General features: G+C 42.3%; 2 protein-coding genes across 3 annotated transcripts in view; one reads left to right on the forward strand and one right to left on the reverse strand.

Moving 5' to 3' along the window:
* Positions 1 to 17061, reverse strand: part of SCUBE1 (signal peptide, CUB domain and EGF like domain containing 1) — a 239113-nt gene extending 222052 nt beyond the window's left edge. For both annotated transcript variants that reach the window (XM_063308264.1, XM_063308263.1), the window contains exons 1-2: positions 16905 to 17061; positions 9228 to 9350 (exon numbers count right to left, since the gene is read on the reverse strand). In XM_063308264.1, the coding sequence (XP_063164334.1) occupies positions 9228 to 9350; positions 16905 to 16998 (217 nt within the window). In that variant the 5' untranslated portion in view covers positions 16999 to 17061. The remainder of the gene's footprint in view (positions 1 to 9227; positions 9351 to 16904) is intronic.
* TSPO (translocator protein) overlaps positions 1 to 21648 on the forward strand; it is a 479738-nt gene that overhangs the window by 285882 nt on the left and 172208 nt on the right. The gene's annotated exons all lie outside the window — the stretch shown is intronic.

Here is a 21648-nt window from a genome sequence, read left to right on the forward strand (position 1 = left end):
TGCTTTTAACTACATCCCAGAAAGATTTTTTTCCCATATCTAAGGAATTATTTGAATTAAATATGTATGATTGCATGTGACTGGAGCATTATTTTCTGCTGACCTGGGTGGGGCAGTTTTTCAGGAGACATACTGTATAAGGAAGCTAGTTCTTCAGAGAGCAAAGGGCACAAAGTGAAGGAACAGGGAGAGGAAACGGGGATTTGGCAGTGGAGACTCCATTTGTACAGGAGAGACTCCTGTACAAATATCCTGTACAAAACTCCAAATATCATGGAGAGCAAAAAACCTAATGGTAATCTGCAAGAAAATTTGCAATTTTTGTCCTTCTGCCTGGAGAGAGCCCAAACTATACCTGCTGGAAGTACAACCTTGTGTTCTTATTGGAGGAAAGGGAAAAGGGCTTGAAGAAAGAGCTTCTACACTGCAGCACACCATGGAAGAAGAGAAGTTTCTAGGTAGGACACGTGAAGCTCTTCAGGAGGAACAGAAAAGGAAAGCAAATACAGAGAAAAACAAGTAGATCTGTGTGAACCACAGAAGCAAAAGGTTTGGGAGGCATTCAGGGTTGTTAGAGCTCAGCAATTAGTATCAGGCTAAATTCACAAACTTGAGCATGGAAATCTTGTTGAGAGCGTTTGAGTAACAGTAAAGGAAGAGAGAAACAAAAGATATTTCATAATGCAAGTTTATGATAGGCTGCCTGGACAGGGAAAAAATATGCATCAGCTGTTCTGTGTCAGATGACTATACTTTTAAAGAGATATGTGATAGTGGCAATGGGAGATTTCAATTGCCTTTACATTTGCTGGGACCTCTCTCTGCCAAGCATCAGAGGTCTAATACATTCCTGTCCCCTCTTACTGACAACTTCTTTCATCAAGAGATAGAAGAAGGATGGTTGGAGAGGATCTTCCATCCTAGACGTGATCCTTACTAAGCAGTGGGATAGGGTGAGGTTGGAGCCTGAGGATGGTGTTTGTTGATGCATGGGAGAGTGTTGGTTGGAGCACCAGGTTCTGGTTTTACTGTTTTTTGGGGTTTTATTATTGTTGTGAGCCACCCAGAGTTGTGGTACATAAGATGGGTGGCCAAATAAGTATTTTAAATAAATGAATAAACAAATAAATAAGGGATTGGTTGAAGAAGTGAAGGTGGCTGGCCCCTTGGGACAAGGGTACAGTGGTACCCTTGAGTTGATATCAAGGAAGAAGGAATAGAGAAGTACATAACTGATTTAAGAAGAAAAGATTCTGATGAACTCAGTCAGAAGGAGAAAAGTGTATGAAAAGGACTAGAAATCCTGCAAACAAAAAGAGATACTGAAGGCAGAACCACAAATAATTATTACTAGTAGTCAAAATGGGGGAATCTAAAGAGACCAATGTGGATACACAAACACTTCTAAAATGCTGAAAAGGAAATAGTTACACCTATCTCTGGTACTCAGACATTGAATTCTGAACCACAACATCAGCAATCTCAATCCTTACAACCTACGGAAAATGGGGCCTCTTGCGACAAGTCACTGGCAGGTAATCTTGATCCTCTCTTCCCCACTTTCCAGCCCAGTGTTTCACAACCTTGGCAACTTCAAGCTGTGTGGACCAACTCCCAGAATTCCCCAGCCTGCTCTAGCCTTATCCTCAGTAGGGTCTGGGGGAAAAGCAAACCCAAAGAAATCCTCAAGGGGTGCAACAGAACAATTTTCAGCTCCAGTTCAATGTCTTGTTTTGTTAAGCAAACACAGCAGTGCATCGATATATATTCAATTAAAATCTGAATTTGGGCATGCAGGGGTACTCTTCTATCACGTTTTTGAGGACCTACTTTGGGTAGAGAAAATTCTTCCTCCAAGCAAGTTATATGGATGTATGATTTGTAATCATTACATAATATCTATTGCATTTGACTGGGCAACATAAAGGCCCTTGGCATGCTTATATTCTGTATTTTAGGAAATGAGCAACAAATCAAAAACCCATTTGGAACAAACCAATTTAAAGCAGATGGAATAATTCATTGACAGAAGCTTTGTTTCACAGGTATGTCAATTCCTCTTTGGCACAGTTTGTCAAAAAATTCTTCAGGAGCCTAAGCACAATTTACAAAATAGTTCCTAAGAGTCTGCATTGTGAAATATGGTATGAAGTGGAAATCAATCAATAGTGCTGTACAGTTTATATTTTTGTACTTTCCACCTCCTAACCAAGAGATTCTTCTTGTGTGGAGATGCTTCTTTTAATCTGTGGCCAATTTGCCTTGTGACATTGTTTTCTTGCTCTTCAATATACATCTTCATTAAAAAGGGGAGCAATGACATTTCTCAACTTTCAAAAGAATCTGTGGGCTTCATAAACCAAGCTACATTTTATGAGAAGCTGATTTCAGATCTGTTTTTAATCTGAGGCTGAATGTCGCTGGACTACTTTGCTGGTTAATGCCCAATGGTTTAATAATAAACCCATGACTATCTGTCTTGGATGAACAGTTTGATCTGTTGGTGTCACAGAAACCTGGTGAGAGTGAAAAAGGTGGAGAGAGTCTCTCCAGGCTTTGTCTAGAGTGCTATGGCTCTGAGGATAGTCAGGCTATTAGCACTGGAAACCTCACCATCCATTCCTGGGTCAAGCGGATGAAATTTCTCTCTGGCATAAAAGCTGGTTTTGGTCTGAAACAGCCTTGATCATCATAGTACTGTAATGATCTTCTAGAAAGGATGAGTGCATCCTTAACGGTCCTGCTGGATCTCAGAGATCAGAGACCTAAGCGTGAAATGAATGGGAAAATCCATTTCACCGTACATTGGAGTGAATGTACTAGAACTCAATGTTTTGCCTCTAAATCCAGCTGAGAACATGAGATGTCTTTTAATAATTAATGCAAACCTAACCTATCTCTTGCAGACATATAGAATCCTGGCATGTTACTAAATTTCAGATCTCAAAGGTTCAGTTTTACCTTACTTTTCTTACCTATCCACTAGAAGATTCTATATAAATATGTGAAAGCACGCACATTCCATTTTGTAACACGTGTTTCCACAGAATATCTTATTTTAATTCTTCATAAAGCTTTCTTATTATGCATGAGCCAAGGGATGTTGGGACAGAAAGAAAGTTATGCATTAAATAAGCTTGGATTGCAAATAGGTCTGCCATTAAACAGAGATCAGCATCAAAAATATGAATAGTTTTAAGATATAGGAAATGTTTGATGCAGCTAGCTGGGGTGTATCAAAAAGTTAAGATGGTGGCTTCCACTGCATAAGTGAAGCTTCCATCTAGCCTTTTTTGACTTTTGCTAGCTAGCCTAGTCATACAAATCAGCACTGAGGATTCTGCCTTAAGTTGCTGCAGTTGTAACTAGGTTTTCCCAGAGGGTAGAATTAATTCCTTGGATCACATGGGGAAGGAGAAGAAAAGCTGCAGAAAGATCCTCTCTTTGTCTCTCTGCTTGCAAAGTAGGAAAGCTGATTTCCAAGGCAAAGAAGTTTTGAGACACGGAAACACTGACGTTTGAACAAATCTAAGCCAAAGATAAAAATAAAAGACAAACCACAAAAATGTTTTACAGGCACACGTGACCAAACAGTTTCAGTGCCCTTGGAGAATATGAAATTTCACTGTTTTGATTTTTAATTATTTAAAATAAATAATCTTCAGGTCTTCAATCTTTTTAATGGACGAAATTTGTATTGTGCTGAATATTTCAAATACAATTTGTCTTGCAATTAGAATGGCATTTATAGAAACACTGGCTGCATTTATGAGTGAAAAAACCCACATGTTTTATTTTCAAAGCACTGGTTTTGGTGTTAACATTCACTAAATGCAGAGATATCTGTGCCCAAATATGCTGTGTGGGAAGTAAAGTAATATATGCACAATCCAAACTATGATGCATGCAGTGCCTTTGCAAAGAGAGATTTTTAATATGACTGGAACAGAAGTGGGACACCCAGTTTAGCATCTGGTGAGGTTACCTTTAAATCTGCCAAATGTGAGCACAAATATTGTTTTCAGAATTGAAAATAATTCTAGAAATAGCTCTAATGCTAGAGAGAATCAGAGAAAGAGAGGTAAGTTGTTCTGCCAAGGATCCAGAATAATGTGACCTCCCCCAGAACATTTTGTCCATGTTTCTACAAGTCTGACAAATTTCTCCCATTAAAAATAACTGTATTAAAAATAATATTATTCAGTATTAGTTAATTGCTACATTTCCTTTAAAGACAGCACACATTAGTGGGAGTTCATATTATCTTGGTAACAACAACCCAAAACTGGGTTGGGATTTTTGGTCAAGTGAGACTTTATCTTGGGTCTTCCCAGTGCAGCAACAGGCATTTTAAACAGTACTTTCAAGCCCTCATTAAATAGGAATTCTGATTAGCCAAATTCATACCTTTGCCTAAATGTAAGAAGTCTAAAACTGTAGAAGGGATGGGCACACAAACACACACAAAAAGATAGAAGTTCAGTCAAGATCAACTCCTGGCTACTTCCCAATAGAGTCAACCATTTGGGGACTTCCTGGGGGTCTCCCATACGGATGTGAACCATGCCTGATCCTGCTTAGTATTTTGGGGGTCAGCCCAAGTCAGCCTTACTGCAGCATCCCATAGCACTGAAAAGATTCTTCTTTGGACTATACAAAGGTTGGAAGAGGATTCACAGGTGCATTTGAGAAGACTCACCAAATAGCAACTGTGTGCATGGAAACAGAGTTCCTAACTGGGTAACAGTTCCAGCATGTTCCCTCTTCTAGAAACATTTACTGAATTCTCCCAGAAGATGGGTGTGAACATTAGGGAATGCTCGAGGTACAACTTGGATATCTCCTCCAGGGATGTCTGCAGGGCATGGTAAAAAAGTCAAGATGGCAGCCACAACAGCATCACTGAAGCTCCTCCTGTCTTTTTAATGTGCGTTGTATGTTTCAAAAGTAGCAGAGCCTCAGGCACATTGTCGTGATCTTGACTTTCTTGACCACACCCTGCGGGCAACCTGATTTTTCCTGTGGATTGGAGGGCTTTCCATCTTGCAGGTTTGGCCACTGCCTCAGGAGGGCTTCAGTTGCGGTTGAATCTGTGCTGAGGTCACCCTTCACTGCGGTGCCGGCTGGAAGAGAAAGGAGGACGGCCTAATGATCAGCTCCCAATTCTGGAAACTGCCAAGGAAGCTGCTTCCTGAAGGGAGAGACATGATGGCCAGGCTTGCTGCTGATTATGGTCATGATTATCATGTTATTGCTATCATTGTTGTTTCTATGAATAAGTATAATAGCAATACTATTATGAAGAACAATCTGTAGTTTTGTTAGCCCAGTATTAAGTTCTCTTTTAGGAAAGTTCCTTTACAAAGCATGAAAATCAAAATCACAGGTCACAATATACAATGCAAGTAAAGTAAGAACTTTAGAAAAGAAAATCAAAGCATCCGTACTAAAGTCCCAACCACACCAGCCAGAGTCTTTCGTTAGCCCTGGCAATAGCCCAGGGTTTTCCACTGCCCATGAAGGAGACCAGCCAAAAGGGCACACAGGACACACAGGCTTTCCGCTGCTCTGCTGGACTCTGTCCACATCTGAACATGCGCTTCCTTGCAACTGAGTCAGCCAGCATTAGGTAAGCAGAGCAATACGCTGGAGTATTGCCTGCATTGTCTGGGCCTTACTGGGAGAAGGCAGTTGGAGAGGCGGACAAGCCAGCAACAAACAAGGATCAGGACAGCTGCAGGGAGGTCTGGAGAGCAGTTGGGGTCAGGAAAGCCATCCCACATCAACAGCCACTTGGCTACACTGCTAGTGAAGACAGCAGACTACCTATCACTGTTAGATCTGCACCCGAGATATTGATTCTGGATGAGATGGCCTGCTGCGTCAATTGTCTACAAGAAGAAACACACACAGAGACCTTTTAAGACTAGCTGGTTCGCATTGCTTCCCCATACAGACAGTTTTATCACTGCCCTGTCTACTCCTACAAATGACAATAATAAAGCCCCACATGAAGCCCATATTGGGTGCCAGAAAATCAGGAATCCAGGTAGACCCTTGGCAAGACCACTAAAAGCACGATTAAGCAAAAATAAACAACTACACAGTGTAGATTCATACTTTCTCTGTAATTCAAAGAGTTGGAATAGGAAAATGTTCTTTACATCTTTCCCCCATCTAGTTTCTCCCAAGTAGAGCCATCATTTTGAAAATATATTGAAAAGAATATGCAGCTTCATTTTCTAGGCTTAAATCAACCACAAGTTCTGGAGGATTTGGAATAAACAGTTTTTGACTGTGGATGAAGAATAAAAGTAATTTTTTACAGAACATACATCTGAACAACTATATTTGTGAACATCATCTCCATCCATCCATCCATCCATCCATCTCTATCTGAATTACAGTTCATCTGTCTGTTCTGGAAAGTACTCAAGATTTGGCCAGCAACATTTAAGAAAGCAAAACAACATAAAACAAAAACAGAATATAAAAAGTTAATAATATAAAACAAAAAATATATACAAAAAATAATCAGTAACATAAATACTAAATCTATGATGATTGCCTGGCATTTCCTTGAGAAAGGGAATGGCAGGAACGGAACAGGCAGGAAGGGTAGAAGGCCAGAAATATTTTTGAAAGCTTGTTTGTTTATTAAATTTCTCTGCCACCCATCTTGTACACAATGACTCTGGGCAGCTTACAAAGAATAAAAATAATATAAAAACATATAAATACAATATAAATATAAAATTCAAAAAGGGCAATAAGCTCTTATCCTGGCGCCCTCACGGGGCCAACCACCCCCATGAATGGCTGTCCCCCCTCCTATCCCAGGCCAAGTGGCATAGCCATGTTTTCACCCCCTTCCGGAAGGCTGGGAGAGTGGGGTCCTGTCTTACTGCAGGGAGTGGCTTGTTCCAGAGGGCGGGGACCACAGCAGAGAAGGCCCTCCTCCTGGACCCTGCCAATCAGCAATCCCTCATGGACAGGGTCCATAACATGCCTTCTCTGCCTGACTGGGCGGGACGGGTCGATGTAGTGGGGGTTGTGAGAATCATCACAGATACCGTGACCAGCACAGAATATAGAAGAAGGATGTCTGGCCCTGGCAAAGATGAGATTCTTTGAAATCTCCCAACTTCCTTTTATGTACCTGGCCAGTGGAAGAGAAGAGGACGTTCTCTTTCTTTCTATTTTTCTTCCTTTTTGATATACTGTGTGCATGTGAATAGATGTCTCTCTGTGTGTGCTTGTAGAATATGTCCTAATAGAGTAGCTAGAAAACAACTGGTTGTATATCTGACATGTTTGATGGGGCCTTCACTATCTATGCACCTCCCTATTTTGCAGACATCTGCCCACAAAATGAGCCTCCAGCAAGGGTGTCGAGAAGGACTCTCCTACCCACCTTAACAACCAGAGAGGTCTATAATGGAAGAGGGTGTCTGTCTGATGGTCAGGCCTGACCCATCTGTCAACACCAACTTCAGAAATTGTGCCCAGGAAGCAGCTGGCACATTTTGTTCCAATTGCTTTAAAAGTAAGAACTTAGTAGCAAGGGTATCCATGGGGGCAAAAAAGTCAAGATGGCAGCTGTGATCATGAATCTTATGTGTATCGACATGTAAAAGATGGGTGAGCCTTCAGTCGTGTGATCACAGCTGCTATCTTGACTTTTTTGACACCCTCTTGTGAAGCTCCTGCTTGGTAGAACAGGAATAAAGTTACTTATTGCCCTTAAAAAAAGATTACACCAATTTTTGACCTTAGACATTAACATCTAATGTCAAGCACCTTCTCAGCATGAAATTTTAGGCCATTGAATTATCTGAGCAAACCTGTTTGATAAATAGCCCTGCCAACATATTGATTACATTTTACATTTTTAAATGTACACTTTAAAACAATACACAAAGTGAATGAAATTGACCGTCACTAGATTGCACAAATTCAGTTTGGGGGGATGTTATTTCTCTGAATTCCAGCAAAAGCTGGAACTATATAAATTTTTCTGAGCTGCATTATGACTGATTTTAATTTCATGCTACTTTTGGATTTTAAGAAGCCCTTCAAATATTTGGTTTGATTGTAATACATTCACTAAATAAATCTTAAGAAATGTTTATTCTTTCACTTTTGTTTCTTAAACAATACTGTTCAAAATAAACAGAATTAGCAAGAACTAAGCCATTTGATCCAACGACTCTCTGAAAGAGTTTAGCTCTCTGAAGGATAGCAAGAGGCCGTGTGCAAAGCAATTAAGGTTAGAATTCCAAACATTTAAGCTGCCCTTAAAATATGGAAAAGGTCACTGCATTAATCTATTTTTTAAATTTAATTTATTTACAAAATGTTATATTGAAAACATCAAAAACTTCAAAATACTAAAATTCTTGACCAAGTCAGGGGATTGCAATTGGGATAAGGTGTACTGCAATCAGGTGAGCAGAACATGTATAGAAAAGACATAGAATCCACATGTATGCTTCTTTTCCTTTCACTATTTTGAGGTCCAAATGCCCCAAAACACAAAATATGGCATGGTGGGAGCCACAGCAGGCACCCAGCAGGTTCCCACTTTGTAATGGTATGTGGAAACGACCTTGAGAGATGAGGGGAAGAGGCTGCCTAGGGAACGATCAGATAAAAGGGGGAGGAGCCTGCAGCTGCTTAATGGCAAAGAAAGAAAGAAAGAAAGAAAGAAAGAAAGAAAGAAAGAAAGAAAGAAAGAAAGAAAGAAAGAAAGAAAGAAACAAACAAACAAACAAACAAACAAACAAACATAGAAAGGATCCGCCCTAACCTATCAGGCTGTTAAAAGTGACGGCAGGAGATTTGCACTTTCAGACTTGTAAGATTCTGCTAATGTAGCCTTACATTAGAATTCGCTCATCTGGTCATGTTTCCTGTCTGGTTTACCTGGGAGAGCTGACACACTCAAACAAAAGAGAATCTGTTAAGTTTTGCTTCCTGAATTAAAGCAAGCTCAGTTTTTGAGAAGTAGCTCATAGAAGGCAGGCAGTGCAGTTCAAATGGTCAACAATAACCAGGACCAATAGGACATTCTTCCCAATAAACAGCCACAATCTGAGGTTAACCAGGGATAGCCAGCATTAATCGTTTCAGGAATTCTGCTGTTTACCCATAGATGTGCAGAGTAATAAAATGGGGGGCAAGGGTAGAGGGGACACTGGCCAAAGTAGAAGAGCAGCTAACCTTACCTTCACACTGTTTCCCTTCTCCTTTGTAACCTGGCTTGCAAATGCATTTGAATGACTTAGGAGTGTTCTGACAAATCGCATCAATGTGGCAGTCATCTGTCCCTTCTGTACATTCATCAGCATCTGTGCAGTAAAACAATTTTTTTTAAAAGGAAAAAAAAAATAGCAAGAGATTTCATGACAGCCTTGAGGAGAACCTATCCAGTGAAACAGTCAATGGTTCCCTCAGCTAGGCATCTCCATCCACCTCCCAGGGTGATACAGGCAAAGAAGGAGAAGCAGAGGTATCTGCAGAGGGTGGTAAAAAAGTCAAGATGATGGCACAGGGCAATCGAAGTGCCACACACACAAACTATCTATCCACACTGTTTGTACTGTCTGTCCACACTGGGGAAGTGTAAAATGTAGACAGCACAAAAATTAATGTCTCCCTTTCTATCACTGTAGGGAAAACAACATTATTTTCTTGAGTGCAGTATGTGGAGAGAGGCTGGACAAGCCCAAAGAAGGGAGAAGGGAAAGAAAGGAAATTAGTGGGGATGAAATGTCTTCATCTTGCTCAGATGTGTCACTCTTTGGGAGGGATGGAACTGGTTAGTACTTGGATGGAGTGCCAAACAACAACAAACAAACAAACGTATTAATGTATTTTCTATTTCTGTGTTTTAGCTTTTTATAACAGATCTTAATATAGTTCTGTGTTTCAGCTTCCTATATTAGATTTTAATATATCTTTTGTGCTTTTAACTGACTGTACCCCACCCTCCTTATGCTGGTCTTTGACCATAGTAAAGATTTGTTTGTTTGGGTGGAGTGCCATCAGGAAACCCTGGGCAGTAGGCTAGACTGGGAAATTTAAAAAAGCTTCCTGAAAGGATGTAAATCATTTCCATATTGCTCCAGGAAAACTTCTGGGATGAATCCTGGAAGTCCTCAGATGTCATGACTTTACCCTTTCTCATAGCAGGTAACGGCAATTAGTCAGCCTTGAACAATCCCAAAAGCTAAGCCTGATTGGGCCTGTCTAGAACTTGGATAGAAGACTACTAGGAAATCCTAGGGCTATAGGTTAGACTGGATGTCAAAACCATCCCTTGGAAGATGGCAACAGCAAAGCCTCCCACTGCTGTCAAGAAAACTCCATGGATGCATCAGAGTAATGCTTGGCTTAAAGTGACCTTTGCTGCAATCAGGATGATTGAAGCTAGCCTTATGGGCCAATCCTCAAGGCTGCTTTCCAATATCCTGTCACCAGCAATGTCTAGCACAACATACAACTTTCTTGTTGGTGTTCAGAAGCCCTAATTTGTCTGCAGGGACCTGCAAAATCATGCCTTGGGAGGACAAGCATATTGGAAAGGATTGAAGATAACACCTTATTTCCCATTTGCCACGAGCAGTCCTTGCCCGTGCATTACATTAGATCAAGGCTACTCCTGGTTAAGCAGGGTCTTCTATTTATGTGCCTCTCTACAGCACTGTATTTATTGTTAGCGCTGTATGAATAGTCGCTTTTAATAGATTCAAGCTGTGTGCATTAGTGCCCTCCTAAGAGCCATTGTAGTTCAGCCTTAATCTAGGTCTCGGGCAGCAACTCACAGCAGGCCTATTGTGACCACATGAAAATCCTACTTTCCAGCCATATGGTCAAAATAGTCCATTAAAAAAAAATCTGTCATGTTCATCTTCCCTGGGTTTCTAACTGTATTCAGATGTAAGGAGTGGGAGATCATTCAGCTGCCTGGCAAGGGGTTACATAAAACCACATTTCTGCAGAGTGACAAGTGCACCTCCGGACTCTGCAGGCAATAACCAGAGCATAAATACTTAACCCGGCTCATTCGCTACACAGATTGTAGTAAGGAAGGATGCTGCTTCACTGCTGCTTGTCACTTTTTATGCTGGTCTGGTCTGGTCTATCCATTCAGTCGTGTTCGACTCTCGGTCACTTTGTGGATCAATGCTCTCCCTGCCTTTCTATCTCTTACAGCTTCCTTTAGTTCCCTCAAAGTCATTCCAGTGTCCCTTCTGATAGTGCAAGCCAGTGAGTCCGAGGGCAGCCCCGTCTTCTTTTGACACTGACCAGTCCCAGCAGAACTGTCTTTTCGAGTGAGTCAGCTTGCATAACATGACCAAAGTATGACCGTTTTTGTTTGGTGATCTTGGCTTCCAGCGATATTTTTGGTTTGACTCTGTCTAGGACTTCCCTGTTGGTAATCTTCGCTGTCCATGAGATGCGTAATAGTCATCTCCAGCACCACAATTCGAATGCATCTCCCTTTCTCCTGTCTGCCTTCCTCAAAGTCCAAGTTTCACAACCATATGTAGCTATTGGAAATATGATCATATTAACTAGTCTGCATTTGGTTGGGAGGCCAATATCTTTATTCTTCCAGACGTTATTTATACTAGTCATTGCTGTTCATCCAAGCGCTATACGTCTTCTGATCTCCAGGCTGCAGTCACCCTTTTGGTTGATTTTAGAGCCAAGGAAGTTAAACTCCTTTACTGCTTCAATTACCTCGTTGTTGATCTTAACACTGACTTGTACATTCTCTGCCGCTGTCATTATCTTTGTTTTCTTGGTGTTAAGGCACAATCCAAGTTTTTCACTTTCATCTTTGACTATTAGGATTAGCCGTTCTAGATCTTCTTTACTTTCCACCAGCAGTGTTGTATCATCTGCATAACAAAGGTTGTTGATGTTCCTACCACCAATTTTTACCCCAATAGTAGATTCTTCCAGATGTGACTTTCTCATAACTACTTGTGCGTACATGTTGAATAATGAAGGTGATAGAATACAACTCTGACAAGTGCCTTTTCCAATTTTGAACCATTCTGTGTCTCCATATGCTGTCCTTACAGTTGCTTCTTGATCAGAGTACAGAGATTATATCAGTTGGATGAGATGTGATGATATTCCCATTTCTTTCAAGCAGTTCCACAGCTTTTTATGCAGTTTTTTAATGAAGTTTTATGCATTTTATTCCTTTTTTTTGCTGGATGGCATTCCCCCAATAAAACCTACTTTTCTGGGAGGGCTGTTTGAGAAAAAGAAGGGGGGATAAAGGGTCTTCTTTTACCCTTCGTATTCTTTATCATTCATTTCCAGAGTGGACAGTGTGCTAAAATGATTCTGCTACGCTCCCTGCCCTTCCTAACCTGTAAAGATCCTTTTAATTACACCAAAATAAACAGGATGCTGCAACACCAAGGCTTAAGTGGAGCCTGTGCTTCTGAAAACACATTTAGGCCCAAGACAGACCCTGGAGGATTTCATCTTCTAAAACCCAGATAGCTCATTGCTGCCTTCATCCACCCCAGAACCCATTTGGGGCAAGAGTTGCACTCAAAATTCCAAAGGTGTCGAATTTCCTGAAAGGAAGATGTTCCCGTGGCTGTGCACAGGGAGACTAAAAAAGTCAAGATGGAGGTGGTGACCTTGAAATCAAACCTCTGCTCCTGTTTCACAGGCATCATCTGCCCCTGGATGTCCCTGACTTTAAGGCAAACTTCATCCCCCCACTAAGAAAGATCTCGTGGAAAAAAACTTCTCTTCCTCTCCTTCCATATTCTTACCAAATCTAAACTTACATTATGTGGGAAAGAAACTTCATTCGGGAGAAGTACAGGGTTGCTATCATAAATAAAGAAATCTATTATTTCCAAAAGAACTACAAGTCTTTTCAAAAGAATTATATCTTCTACAATTAAACTGTACGCTAGTAAATCTGATATATTCTAAAAGAACAATGTGAATACTTATACTGAAGATTAGAATGAAGGATATGAGAAGGGATGCCCAGAATAAACAAACCCTTTTTCTTCATGCTGGAAGAATATACTATAATAATGCAATTTTAGCTTACCATGTTCTGCAATCCCAGCATGAGCTACTGAGGCTTGAAACCATAGTTAAGCCATAAACTCAATGGCTTTGCTTGTGCAAACGCCACCCAGTGTTTATGAAAAAGACTAACCAAGCCATGGCTTAGTCTGATCTGTGAGCTCAGTCACTGAATCAGTTCATTCTCTAAACAACTAAAAGGTCACTAGCCCTGGAAGAGCCGATGGACTTTTACAGTCCTTCTATTTGAGGTTCTTTAAGGTTGAATGTTAGGATGGGGGTAACCCTTGGATCTTCTTCCCACCTTTAATTAAAGAAAGTCAGTATTTCTTCCTTGTCCCTGTGAATAATGGGCAAATTATTGATCTGTGGGTTCCATATGGTCTTTGTTTTTTCCAGGGTCATCTTCCGAAGCTAAGCTGGAGATGAAAGGAACATGCCTCTACAATCTCTTTGTTGCTTCATCTTTCAAATGTTATCTGTTTTTTTCACAAAATATTTCAAAGATGACAATTTTTAGCCCTTAGGCTACTGAATCATTTTGCTTTGCAGTATGACCCATCTTGTAAACCTGCCATGCTAAAAGGAATAAAATGCCCTAACTAAATAATGTTAACCCTAGTATGGCTCTTCAACATGACAAATGTCAGTCTCTGTTGACACCATGTAACATCATGGAGCAGGTCTATGCAAAGCTTTGAATTTTATTCCCAAACCATGCTTCAGAATGAACATGAATGCAGTCTGAATGCAGATCCTCTCAGCAATGCTTTAAAGAGCTGAATCTTTTCCCAAGACCACAGGATAGCTGCTGAAGAGAGTCATGTACTTCCAGGAAAAGACACAGCTATTTTAAAGAGATGCAGACAGGGGCTATATTTATGCTTCTGCACACTATGAAGTACGTCTTTGGAATATAATCCAAAGCACTGCACAGCCCTATAATACATTGTGTGTTGTTTGTGGACTAGAAAATGTTTTAAAAATCAAGGTAGAGTCTCTTGCATCACATTCGTCTCTTAGTAACTTCATGGACATGTCTGTGTAGTTTTCTTAGCAAAATATTTAAAGTAACAAAGGGAAGAGTTTATTGCCCCAGTGCATTTTAACTGATAAACCTTCTGAATATTTCTCACCACTGGTGTTGAAAATAGATGGATAATATTACATTGTTATGAAGAAAAGCGCTTCTATAGCCCTTACTTTCAACAGGAAAAATAATTGTTAATGTTGAAAAAAAACCCTTTATTTTAAAAAGCCAATATTGTATAGAAGAAATGAATGAAGTAGGTCAACATATTCAATATCCAAATAAAGAACTAAAAGAAAATTAATCAATCTTCTTTTTGGGTTTGTAGCATTGATTTTTTTTTTTTAAATGCTTGTTCAGAGAAAGTCAATCACTGCTAGAAGCATCTGGTCCTCTGGAAGGGCATTTTCCATGGGAATCGGTTTGGTGTTTAGGGAAGAAAGTGGTGAACAGCTATTGATTGTGGCTGAAATGTCAATTGGCTAATTTTGCCTCCCTGCCAGAAGAGCCTTAAGCCATTTTATTTTAAAACTTAATACCAGTGGCCCATCTGGGACTCATAGAAACCATGAATAATAATATATCTAGCAATTAGCTACCAAAAAGTAGGAGTTTGATTTATACTATCGATGGACTGGGGGAGGGGAGGGAAATTGGGGGGGAAATGTAACAGACCCCCATCATCCTTGGGTAGATTTATTTTATGCCAATTAGATGTAAAGATCGCAAGAAAAAATGCCCCAGAATGAAAATCACTTTGATTGTTAGCTTGAAATACTAACACTCATTGTTTCAGAAATGCTCCAGTGAAAAAACCAAAGCTCCTTCAAGCCACCAAGGAAGAGAGGGTGAGCAGCTATTAAGAGGCAGCAGATATTGTTTCTGCATCTCAGAGAGTTTTGCAAAGGGAAAGATATGGGGTATATGGGGGGGATGACAGTTATTTGGGGTAAACTATCTGAGAATCTTAGATTATTTACACAGACATATAAAATAATGCACAATATTTTGCTTTGCCCAAAGCTGTTGTGAGAATAGAGTTTGTCCTCTATCAAAATGTGTGTGTGGGAGGGTGAGGAATGGCTCCAGTGCCTTTTTTTAATGTATTTTAGTTGCTTCCACATTTGCTGTGGTTTTCCCTTCTAAGCAAAAGCAAAGATGAGTAAATTTGCTTGGGGATTTTAAGGGCCCAGATGAGAGAGGGAGAGAGAGAGATAAGGGCCACTATCTAGTCCCACAGGCAGGGGATCAGGCAGAAAGTAATGTTTTTTGTCTCAACTGCCTAAATTTCATACTTCTGACTCAAAAAAACCTGCTCCAATCAAGATCAGCAGAGGTGACAGCTTGACCCAAGGGTAGGGTGAAAATACTCAAGATGGCAGCTGCAACAGTGGGATAGAAGCTCTGCCCGTTTTTTGCATTCAGAGATTTTATCACACCATTGCAGCCACCATTGCCTCTTCTGATCACATCCTGCAGACACCCCTGGTTGAAGCCCTTTCTAATGGCATGTAGGTACATTTCACAACAACCAAGGACTCCTGCATGTCACATGCGTAAATGCCCAGGAGTCAGCTGGAACATGCCAATCTACCTCTACCCATCTCTAGGAACATTATCTACTTTTCTTAGAGAAAGAGACAAACATAATTTGATTTTATTAATTTTTGCCAAACTTCTGATAGCTGAGATACTTAGTAAATCTTCCTGAAGTTAATCCAAAAGCACATTTCAGTACCGTATCTGGAAAAAGTTTACTATTCAGAATGTGGAAGAATTACTTATCCTAAAAGACAGAGTTCTGGTTAAGCTATCTTGGAGGTCAGATAATTAAGGCTCACTTTGTTGCAGAAAAGGGGGAGAATTGGCCCTCTCCAGTAGGAACTAATTTAAAAAAAGTAAAGTCCAGCCCAATGAATGAAGCAGAGACCCAGTGGGCAGCCTCTTCCAGGGTAGAGAAGCAGCTTTAAATAGTGTTCTTTCAGCACCTTTGAACAGAGTTTGGAAATCACCATCCAGGGATATAATTTACTTTAAAGGTTTGGGGTAATGGTAGCTTGCCTTTACAAATCACTTTGCACATATTTCTACATCAAAATAAATGGATCAAAATCTCACATGTGTGGACAGATCTCTCAAGATACCCTAATATTTTGCTTGGAAAAGGAAGGGCATTTCCTCCCCAACCCAACTCTCAACCTCAGGCTGAAAGAACCACGAGCACTCTCTGGAATTAGAAGGCAGAGAATCAAGTCTATTATTAACATTGCTTCACACATCCCACTTAATAGTTAACTGCCAGATGCAGAATCTGAGAGTCAAAGAGGTACCTGGTATCATTAAGCATAAAGTGTCTTAAGCGTAAGAAGGAAGCCCTGTGAAAGTTGGGTTGAAAGGGGAGGCTGGCTGGGAAACGGGAAAACAAGCTGAAGTTAATACACTCCGTAATTAATGGTTTGTATTGATGGAGGGAAACTCCTATACTTTTCTGTCTAGACAGGTTGACCTGAGCACCACTTCGCTCGAGCGGTCGCGCTCCCCTCGCCTCGAAGCGAACTCCTCGGCTTCGGCGGACGGGGCGCGCCAGGCGGAGCCGCAGAAGCCGCGCTGCGCGACTTTTCAGCGCCCGCACCCTCCTCCCCGCAGCGGCTCGGCCCCGTCCGCCCCCGCCCCCCGCGGCATCCAGAGCGCGCGCCGGCATGGGGGCAGCCGGCGCTCCTTCCCGCACTCCCAGGGCAAGCCGGGGCTGGCGCGCAGGGGGAAGGGGGAGGGCGACGGACGCCCGCGCGGGTCTTACCTGGGACCCCGTTGCCGCCGGCCAGCCTGTCAAGGTGCAGGAGAGCCAGAGCCAAGCACAAACACAAGCGCCGCGCAAAGCCGCCGGTCCCCATGCTCCGGGTCGGATTCCGCGCAACCTGCGAGCTTCCTTTGCTGAGGAGACGCGCTTCGGGCTAGCAGCGGCAGCCACAGACACTGACGCGCTGACAGCATTCCGCTCATTCGCAGAGGGGCGGCCCGGTGGGCGGGACCGACGGGCGGAACACCAATCGCTCCTCGGAGGAGGGGGAGGGGCGCGGAGGAGGGGGCGGGCGCTGCGGACCCGCTCGCTGGCCTGGGTGCCTCGCGCGGAGGCCGGAGGGACGCGGCGGGGCGGGTCGGGTCGGGACGGGACGGGGCGCTTCGCGCGGCGGAGCAGAAGGCGACCGGCAGCCTTCAGTGGGCTGGGGAGGTGGAGGGGGGGCGCCTGGGTGTCTTCCGCACGCTTGAATTCGGTGGCTTGGATGGTAGAGATCCGTCTAGCCTCAGGCAGAGGCGCCCACCGGTGAGAGCGGGAGATGGCGATCCTCTCCGCGCCGCAGAACCCTCGGGACGGGCTGAAGAGAAGGTCCGCGCCGCTGAGCCAGGAGGGAGGCGCCCCCGCCACGGGTTAAGAGAAACAAGGCCGGTCCCCGGAAGAGCGGCGGGGGGAGGAGACCTGGGTGCAGCCCGGAGCTTCCCCGCAGGCCCTGCTCCGTGGCCGTAACCCCACCAGGGATCAGGCTTTGGCCTGCCGGGGCAGGGCGAGGGGGTCAAAAAAGGCAAGATGATGGCTGTGACCATGCAGTGGAAGCCCCACCCCCTTAGGAGGCGGTGAGTGTCCGTCCCGCCTCCCTTGGGCCCCCCTGCTCTGAGCATAGTAGGAGCAACCCGGTTCCTCTCAGAGGTGCCGACTCGGGAGGGGGCCGTTCCTGCCAACCGACTGTTGTTTTCACGAGTCTTGTTCAGAAGCCCTTTTTCTGGCCCTTGATACCAAGAAGAGATGTTTTTCCTGGCACGGAAAATTCCCAAGTCAGGTGCGGCTGACGGACCAGAAGTAGCAAAACCGGGCATCCTTGTGTGGGAAATGCCCCTCGGAGATCTAAAATGTCTTCATAACCTGGCCTCGAAGGACGAGCATTTTTCCTACTCAGAACACACCAGGCTCCCATCCCACCCTGGCTCCAGGAGATGCCTGCCTTCTTGTCCTTCTGAAGCGGATTCCCATAACCAGACCGCGTCCATTTGCCTCGGAGTTGTGGGCTGGATGCTTGCTCCCGTCGGCGTCCCCTCGAGCTCTTTCTACAGGGTTTAGAGCTGGGCCAGCCCTGTCTTCAGCGCTCCTCAGCCTCTCCACCCCCCGGGGGGGTTTCAGTGACAGCCTGATTTGCAAAAAAAAAAAAAACCCGCTCCTCTCGGGCTAAAGGCAGAGGGCTTTGAAGCCGCACAGTCCAGAAACTCAACAGCAAATCTCCTTGACAACACTAAGAGGGATTCCCCTTCCCCCTTCGTGGAGCAGACTAAAAGAAAACTTTTTTTCTATGCTTTTTTTTTTTTGCTTTCCCTCCAGGCTCATCTAAGCTGGAGCTGCTGCCTTTTCCACTTGCTTTGGGTCATTACCATTAATACCAGCCACCAGATTTCCATAATGTTTGGAGACAGCTAAAAGGAGGGGGGCATATTTTAAATTTCTTGCCATGTCAACAAACTACTCTTGTTGATTTTAATGAGGATATATCAAATTGCCAAGTTTCACTGACCGTTGATTGATAAAATAATTCTATTTCAAGTAAAGGAGAGAGGCTTCAAACAAGCACTTCTTTTAAATTGGGCCCGTGTCCAAACGCTACCAAAATGGACATTCCTTTCTGTTCGTTTTCATGGACTGGATTTCATTCTTAGCCCCCCCCCCCCGCTTTTTTTGTACTTTCTACACTACCATATACATATTCTTTAGAAAGAAGAAAACGTTTATGATCAAGTCTTCTTCCACTTAACCACACAGGCTTTGGTTTTTAAAAGGGTTGCGTTTGGACTAATCGATTCAAACTGATTTTATATTACTTTCTTACTGAAAATATATTCTATATTGCTAAATGACCATTTGAAATGACTATGAGAGAGAAGCTGGGACAGGTAAAATAAGATAATAGAATAAAATGACCCTCCAGTTCATGGATGTCTTGAAAATAAACAACGAATTAGTATTTTAAAAGTTCTTGAATTAAATTGGCAATTTCCAAGTAATTTGAATATTTTAAAGAAGTGTATACGTTCTTCATTTCTTCTATTAATTTACATTTCTGTCTATAACTCAAGGCATTTTTCTCGAATACTTCAACCTCTCCTTGGTAGTACAAGAATTTTTATTTTATTTTATATTCAAAGGTTTTCTTTTCTCCATTATCCTCAACATTAGTGCAAAAGAAAAATGCATAAAGAAACACTTGTGAGTTTACAACTGACATACCTCACTGAAAATGTTCAGCCTATTCCCCCGGGAAGATTCCCTGATACCTTAGAGCTCCACCTAGTGAATTTCAAGGCATATGTAAGAAGTTCATCATTTCAAAATATACATTTGCCTGAACATTTACTTAGCAGATGTCAAAGTGCAAAAAGTCTGGTTATGAATTTGGGGGTGATGATAAGTTGGAATACACTATGGAGAAAGGCCATTTCATACTTTTTCCAGTTCAGATAACCTAACCTTGGTGTTACCGACAACGTTGGTGTTCAATGCCAGACCGATTAATAGCAAAATAATCACCCAGGACCTTATTATGAATGAGTACATATGCTGATCTGGTTTGTATTGTGGAGACTGATCAATTATTTAGTAAAAGTGTTTATGTATCACTTTCAGGGGCATCCAAAGGGAGGGGGTAACAAATTCAAGATGGCCATGACCAGGCAGTCTGAGCCCTGCACATAAAAAGCCCAGGCTTTGATTGCCTGGTTCTGGCCTCCACCTTGACTTTTTTGACCCCCCCTGCAGACAGCCTTTATCACTTTCTATTTTTAACAGTCCTGAAATGGTTTACAATCACTGTAAAAGCACCAGATAAAAACAGAATAAGGTTTTTTTAAAAAAGTAAAAAGAATAAGAATGATCCACAGAAAGACAAATAAAAGATGAAGTTAACAGCTAGAAAAAGTAAACTTTAAAATTCACATTTTAAAAAGGCGCTTTAAAAACATCGGTGTGGTGCCAGAATGCCAGAAGAGAGGCATTCCGGAAGGAAGCCTTACAGAGAAGGCCTGTCTCTCTGCCCTTGGAGCAGAGCACTGGCCCTCCCCTTGAGATGGGGAGGTGCCTCAGGATCTGACATACTTGATTTGGGCTTTATATGCCACTATTAACACTAGCTTGGTAGACTGGCAGCCAGGACCTGGAATCTTAATGGATTCTGAAGATCCCAACTGCAAGCCTATTGCTCCCATTCTTGCACCCATAGCGTTTCTGGCCTGCCGGATGCAGCTGGTTGACCCTATCCCGTCAGCCTCTGTATTTAAGTGCTGGTCTAGGTCACAAGCAGCCTCTCTTGATTCTTACCTCACAGAGGAATGGAGCTGCTGCCATCAGCGTATTGAGGATACCTTCACAGATGCCTCCTAATGATTGTACTCAATGGCACTGTATAGATATTAAAAAAGGTTGGAGGTAGGGTATCTCCAGCAAGTGTGTTATGAGGTTGAGCAATTTTATCCTCGGGGGTTGGACAATCCTGGGTGAAGAACCTTGTTCTCTCTTTAGAACTTGGGATGGAAAGCACATCTGTATTATTTAATGCATATTTATCTCCTAAGTAGATGCACCAGTTTGAATGTATGCCTCTGAAGGTGGGTACTCAGGATAAAACAGGAACCATATTGGTGTATGATCTGATCTGCTGCTCATTAGTTTCTCTTCCTGGACTAGCTAGGTTGATCTCAGAGATAATGTTCTTGGTCTTCTGATGCACATCAGCATATATGCTGAGACAACCCAGCTAGAAGTTCCTCAGGTTTTCATACCTTCCATATTAACAGTGAGAGCCAGTTTGGTGTGGGGGTTAAAGGCACTAGGCTAGAAAGCAGGAGGCTGTGAGCTGTAGTCCTGCCTCAGGTGAGTGACTTTGGGCCAACCTCTTTCTTTCAGCCCTAGGAAGAAGACAATGGCAAACCACTTCTGAAAAATGTTACTAAGAAAACTGCATGGACTTGACCATGTAGTTGCCAGGAGTCAAGACTGATTTGAAGGCACAGAAAATAGTAACAGTGGATCTATTCTATTGGTATTTAGTACTAAGCCAATAGAACATACATTTGGTTTTCTGTGTTGGATGTAATGTGGGTGTGAAGGAATGTTCCATACTTTTATTTATATCAATATATCAATGTTTACCAGGATTTAAAATTGCAGGTGTGGAGCCTCAGTAGAGGTGGAGAGTAACCAATTAATCCCAATAGTTTTATTGTAGTAGTTTTGTAAGTTTCCTATTACAAAAATATTCCTTGGCAGGCAATATTTTTGAAACCCTTCTGGTCTTCTAGAATATGGAAGTGGCCTCAGAGTTTGATGAAGTCAGCCTTGAACATTTTCTTGACCATCCTGAGATCAACACGTTAGGGACAATAATTAAAGCAGGATTGGTGGAAATGTAAAGCAGTTCTGTCCCAAGATATGATAGAGATCTATGCCATGGGAGATGAAGGTAAATAAATTACTTTTCTCTGCCATAAATGAATTTGAATAGAGTCAT

This window comes from Candoia aspera, chromosome 7, assembly GCF_035149785.1.
Source record: "Candoia aspera isolate rCanAsp1 chromosome 7, rCanAsp1.hap2, whole genome shotgun sequence".
Lineage (NCBI taxonomy): Eukaryota > Metazoa > Chordata > Lepidosauria > Squamata > Boidae > Candoia > Candoia aspera.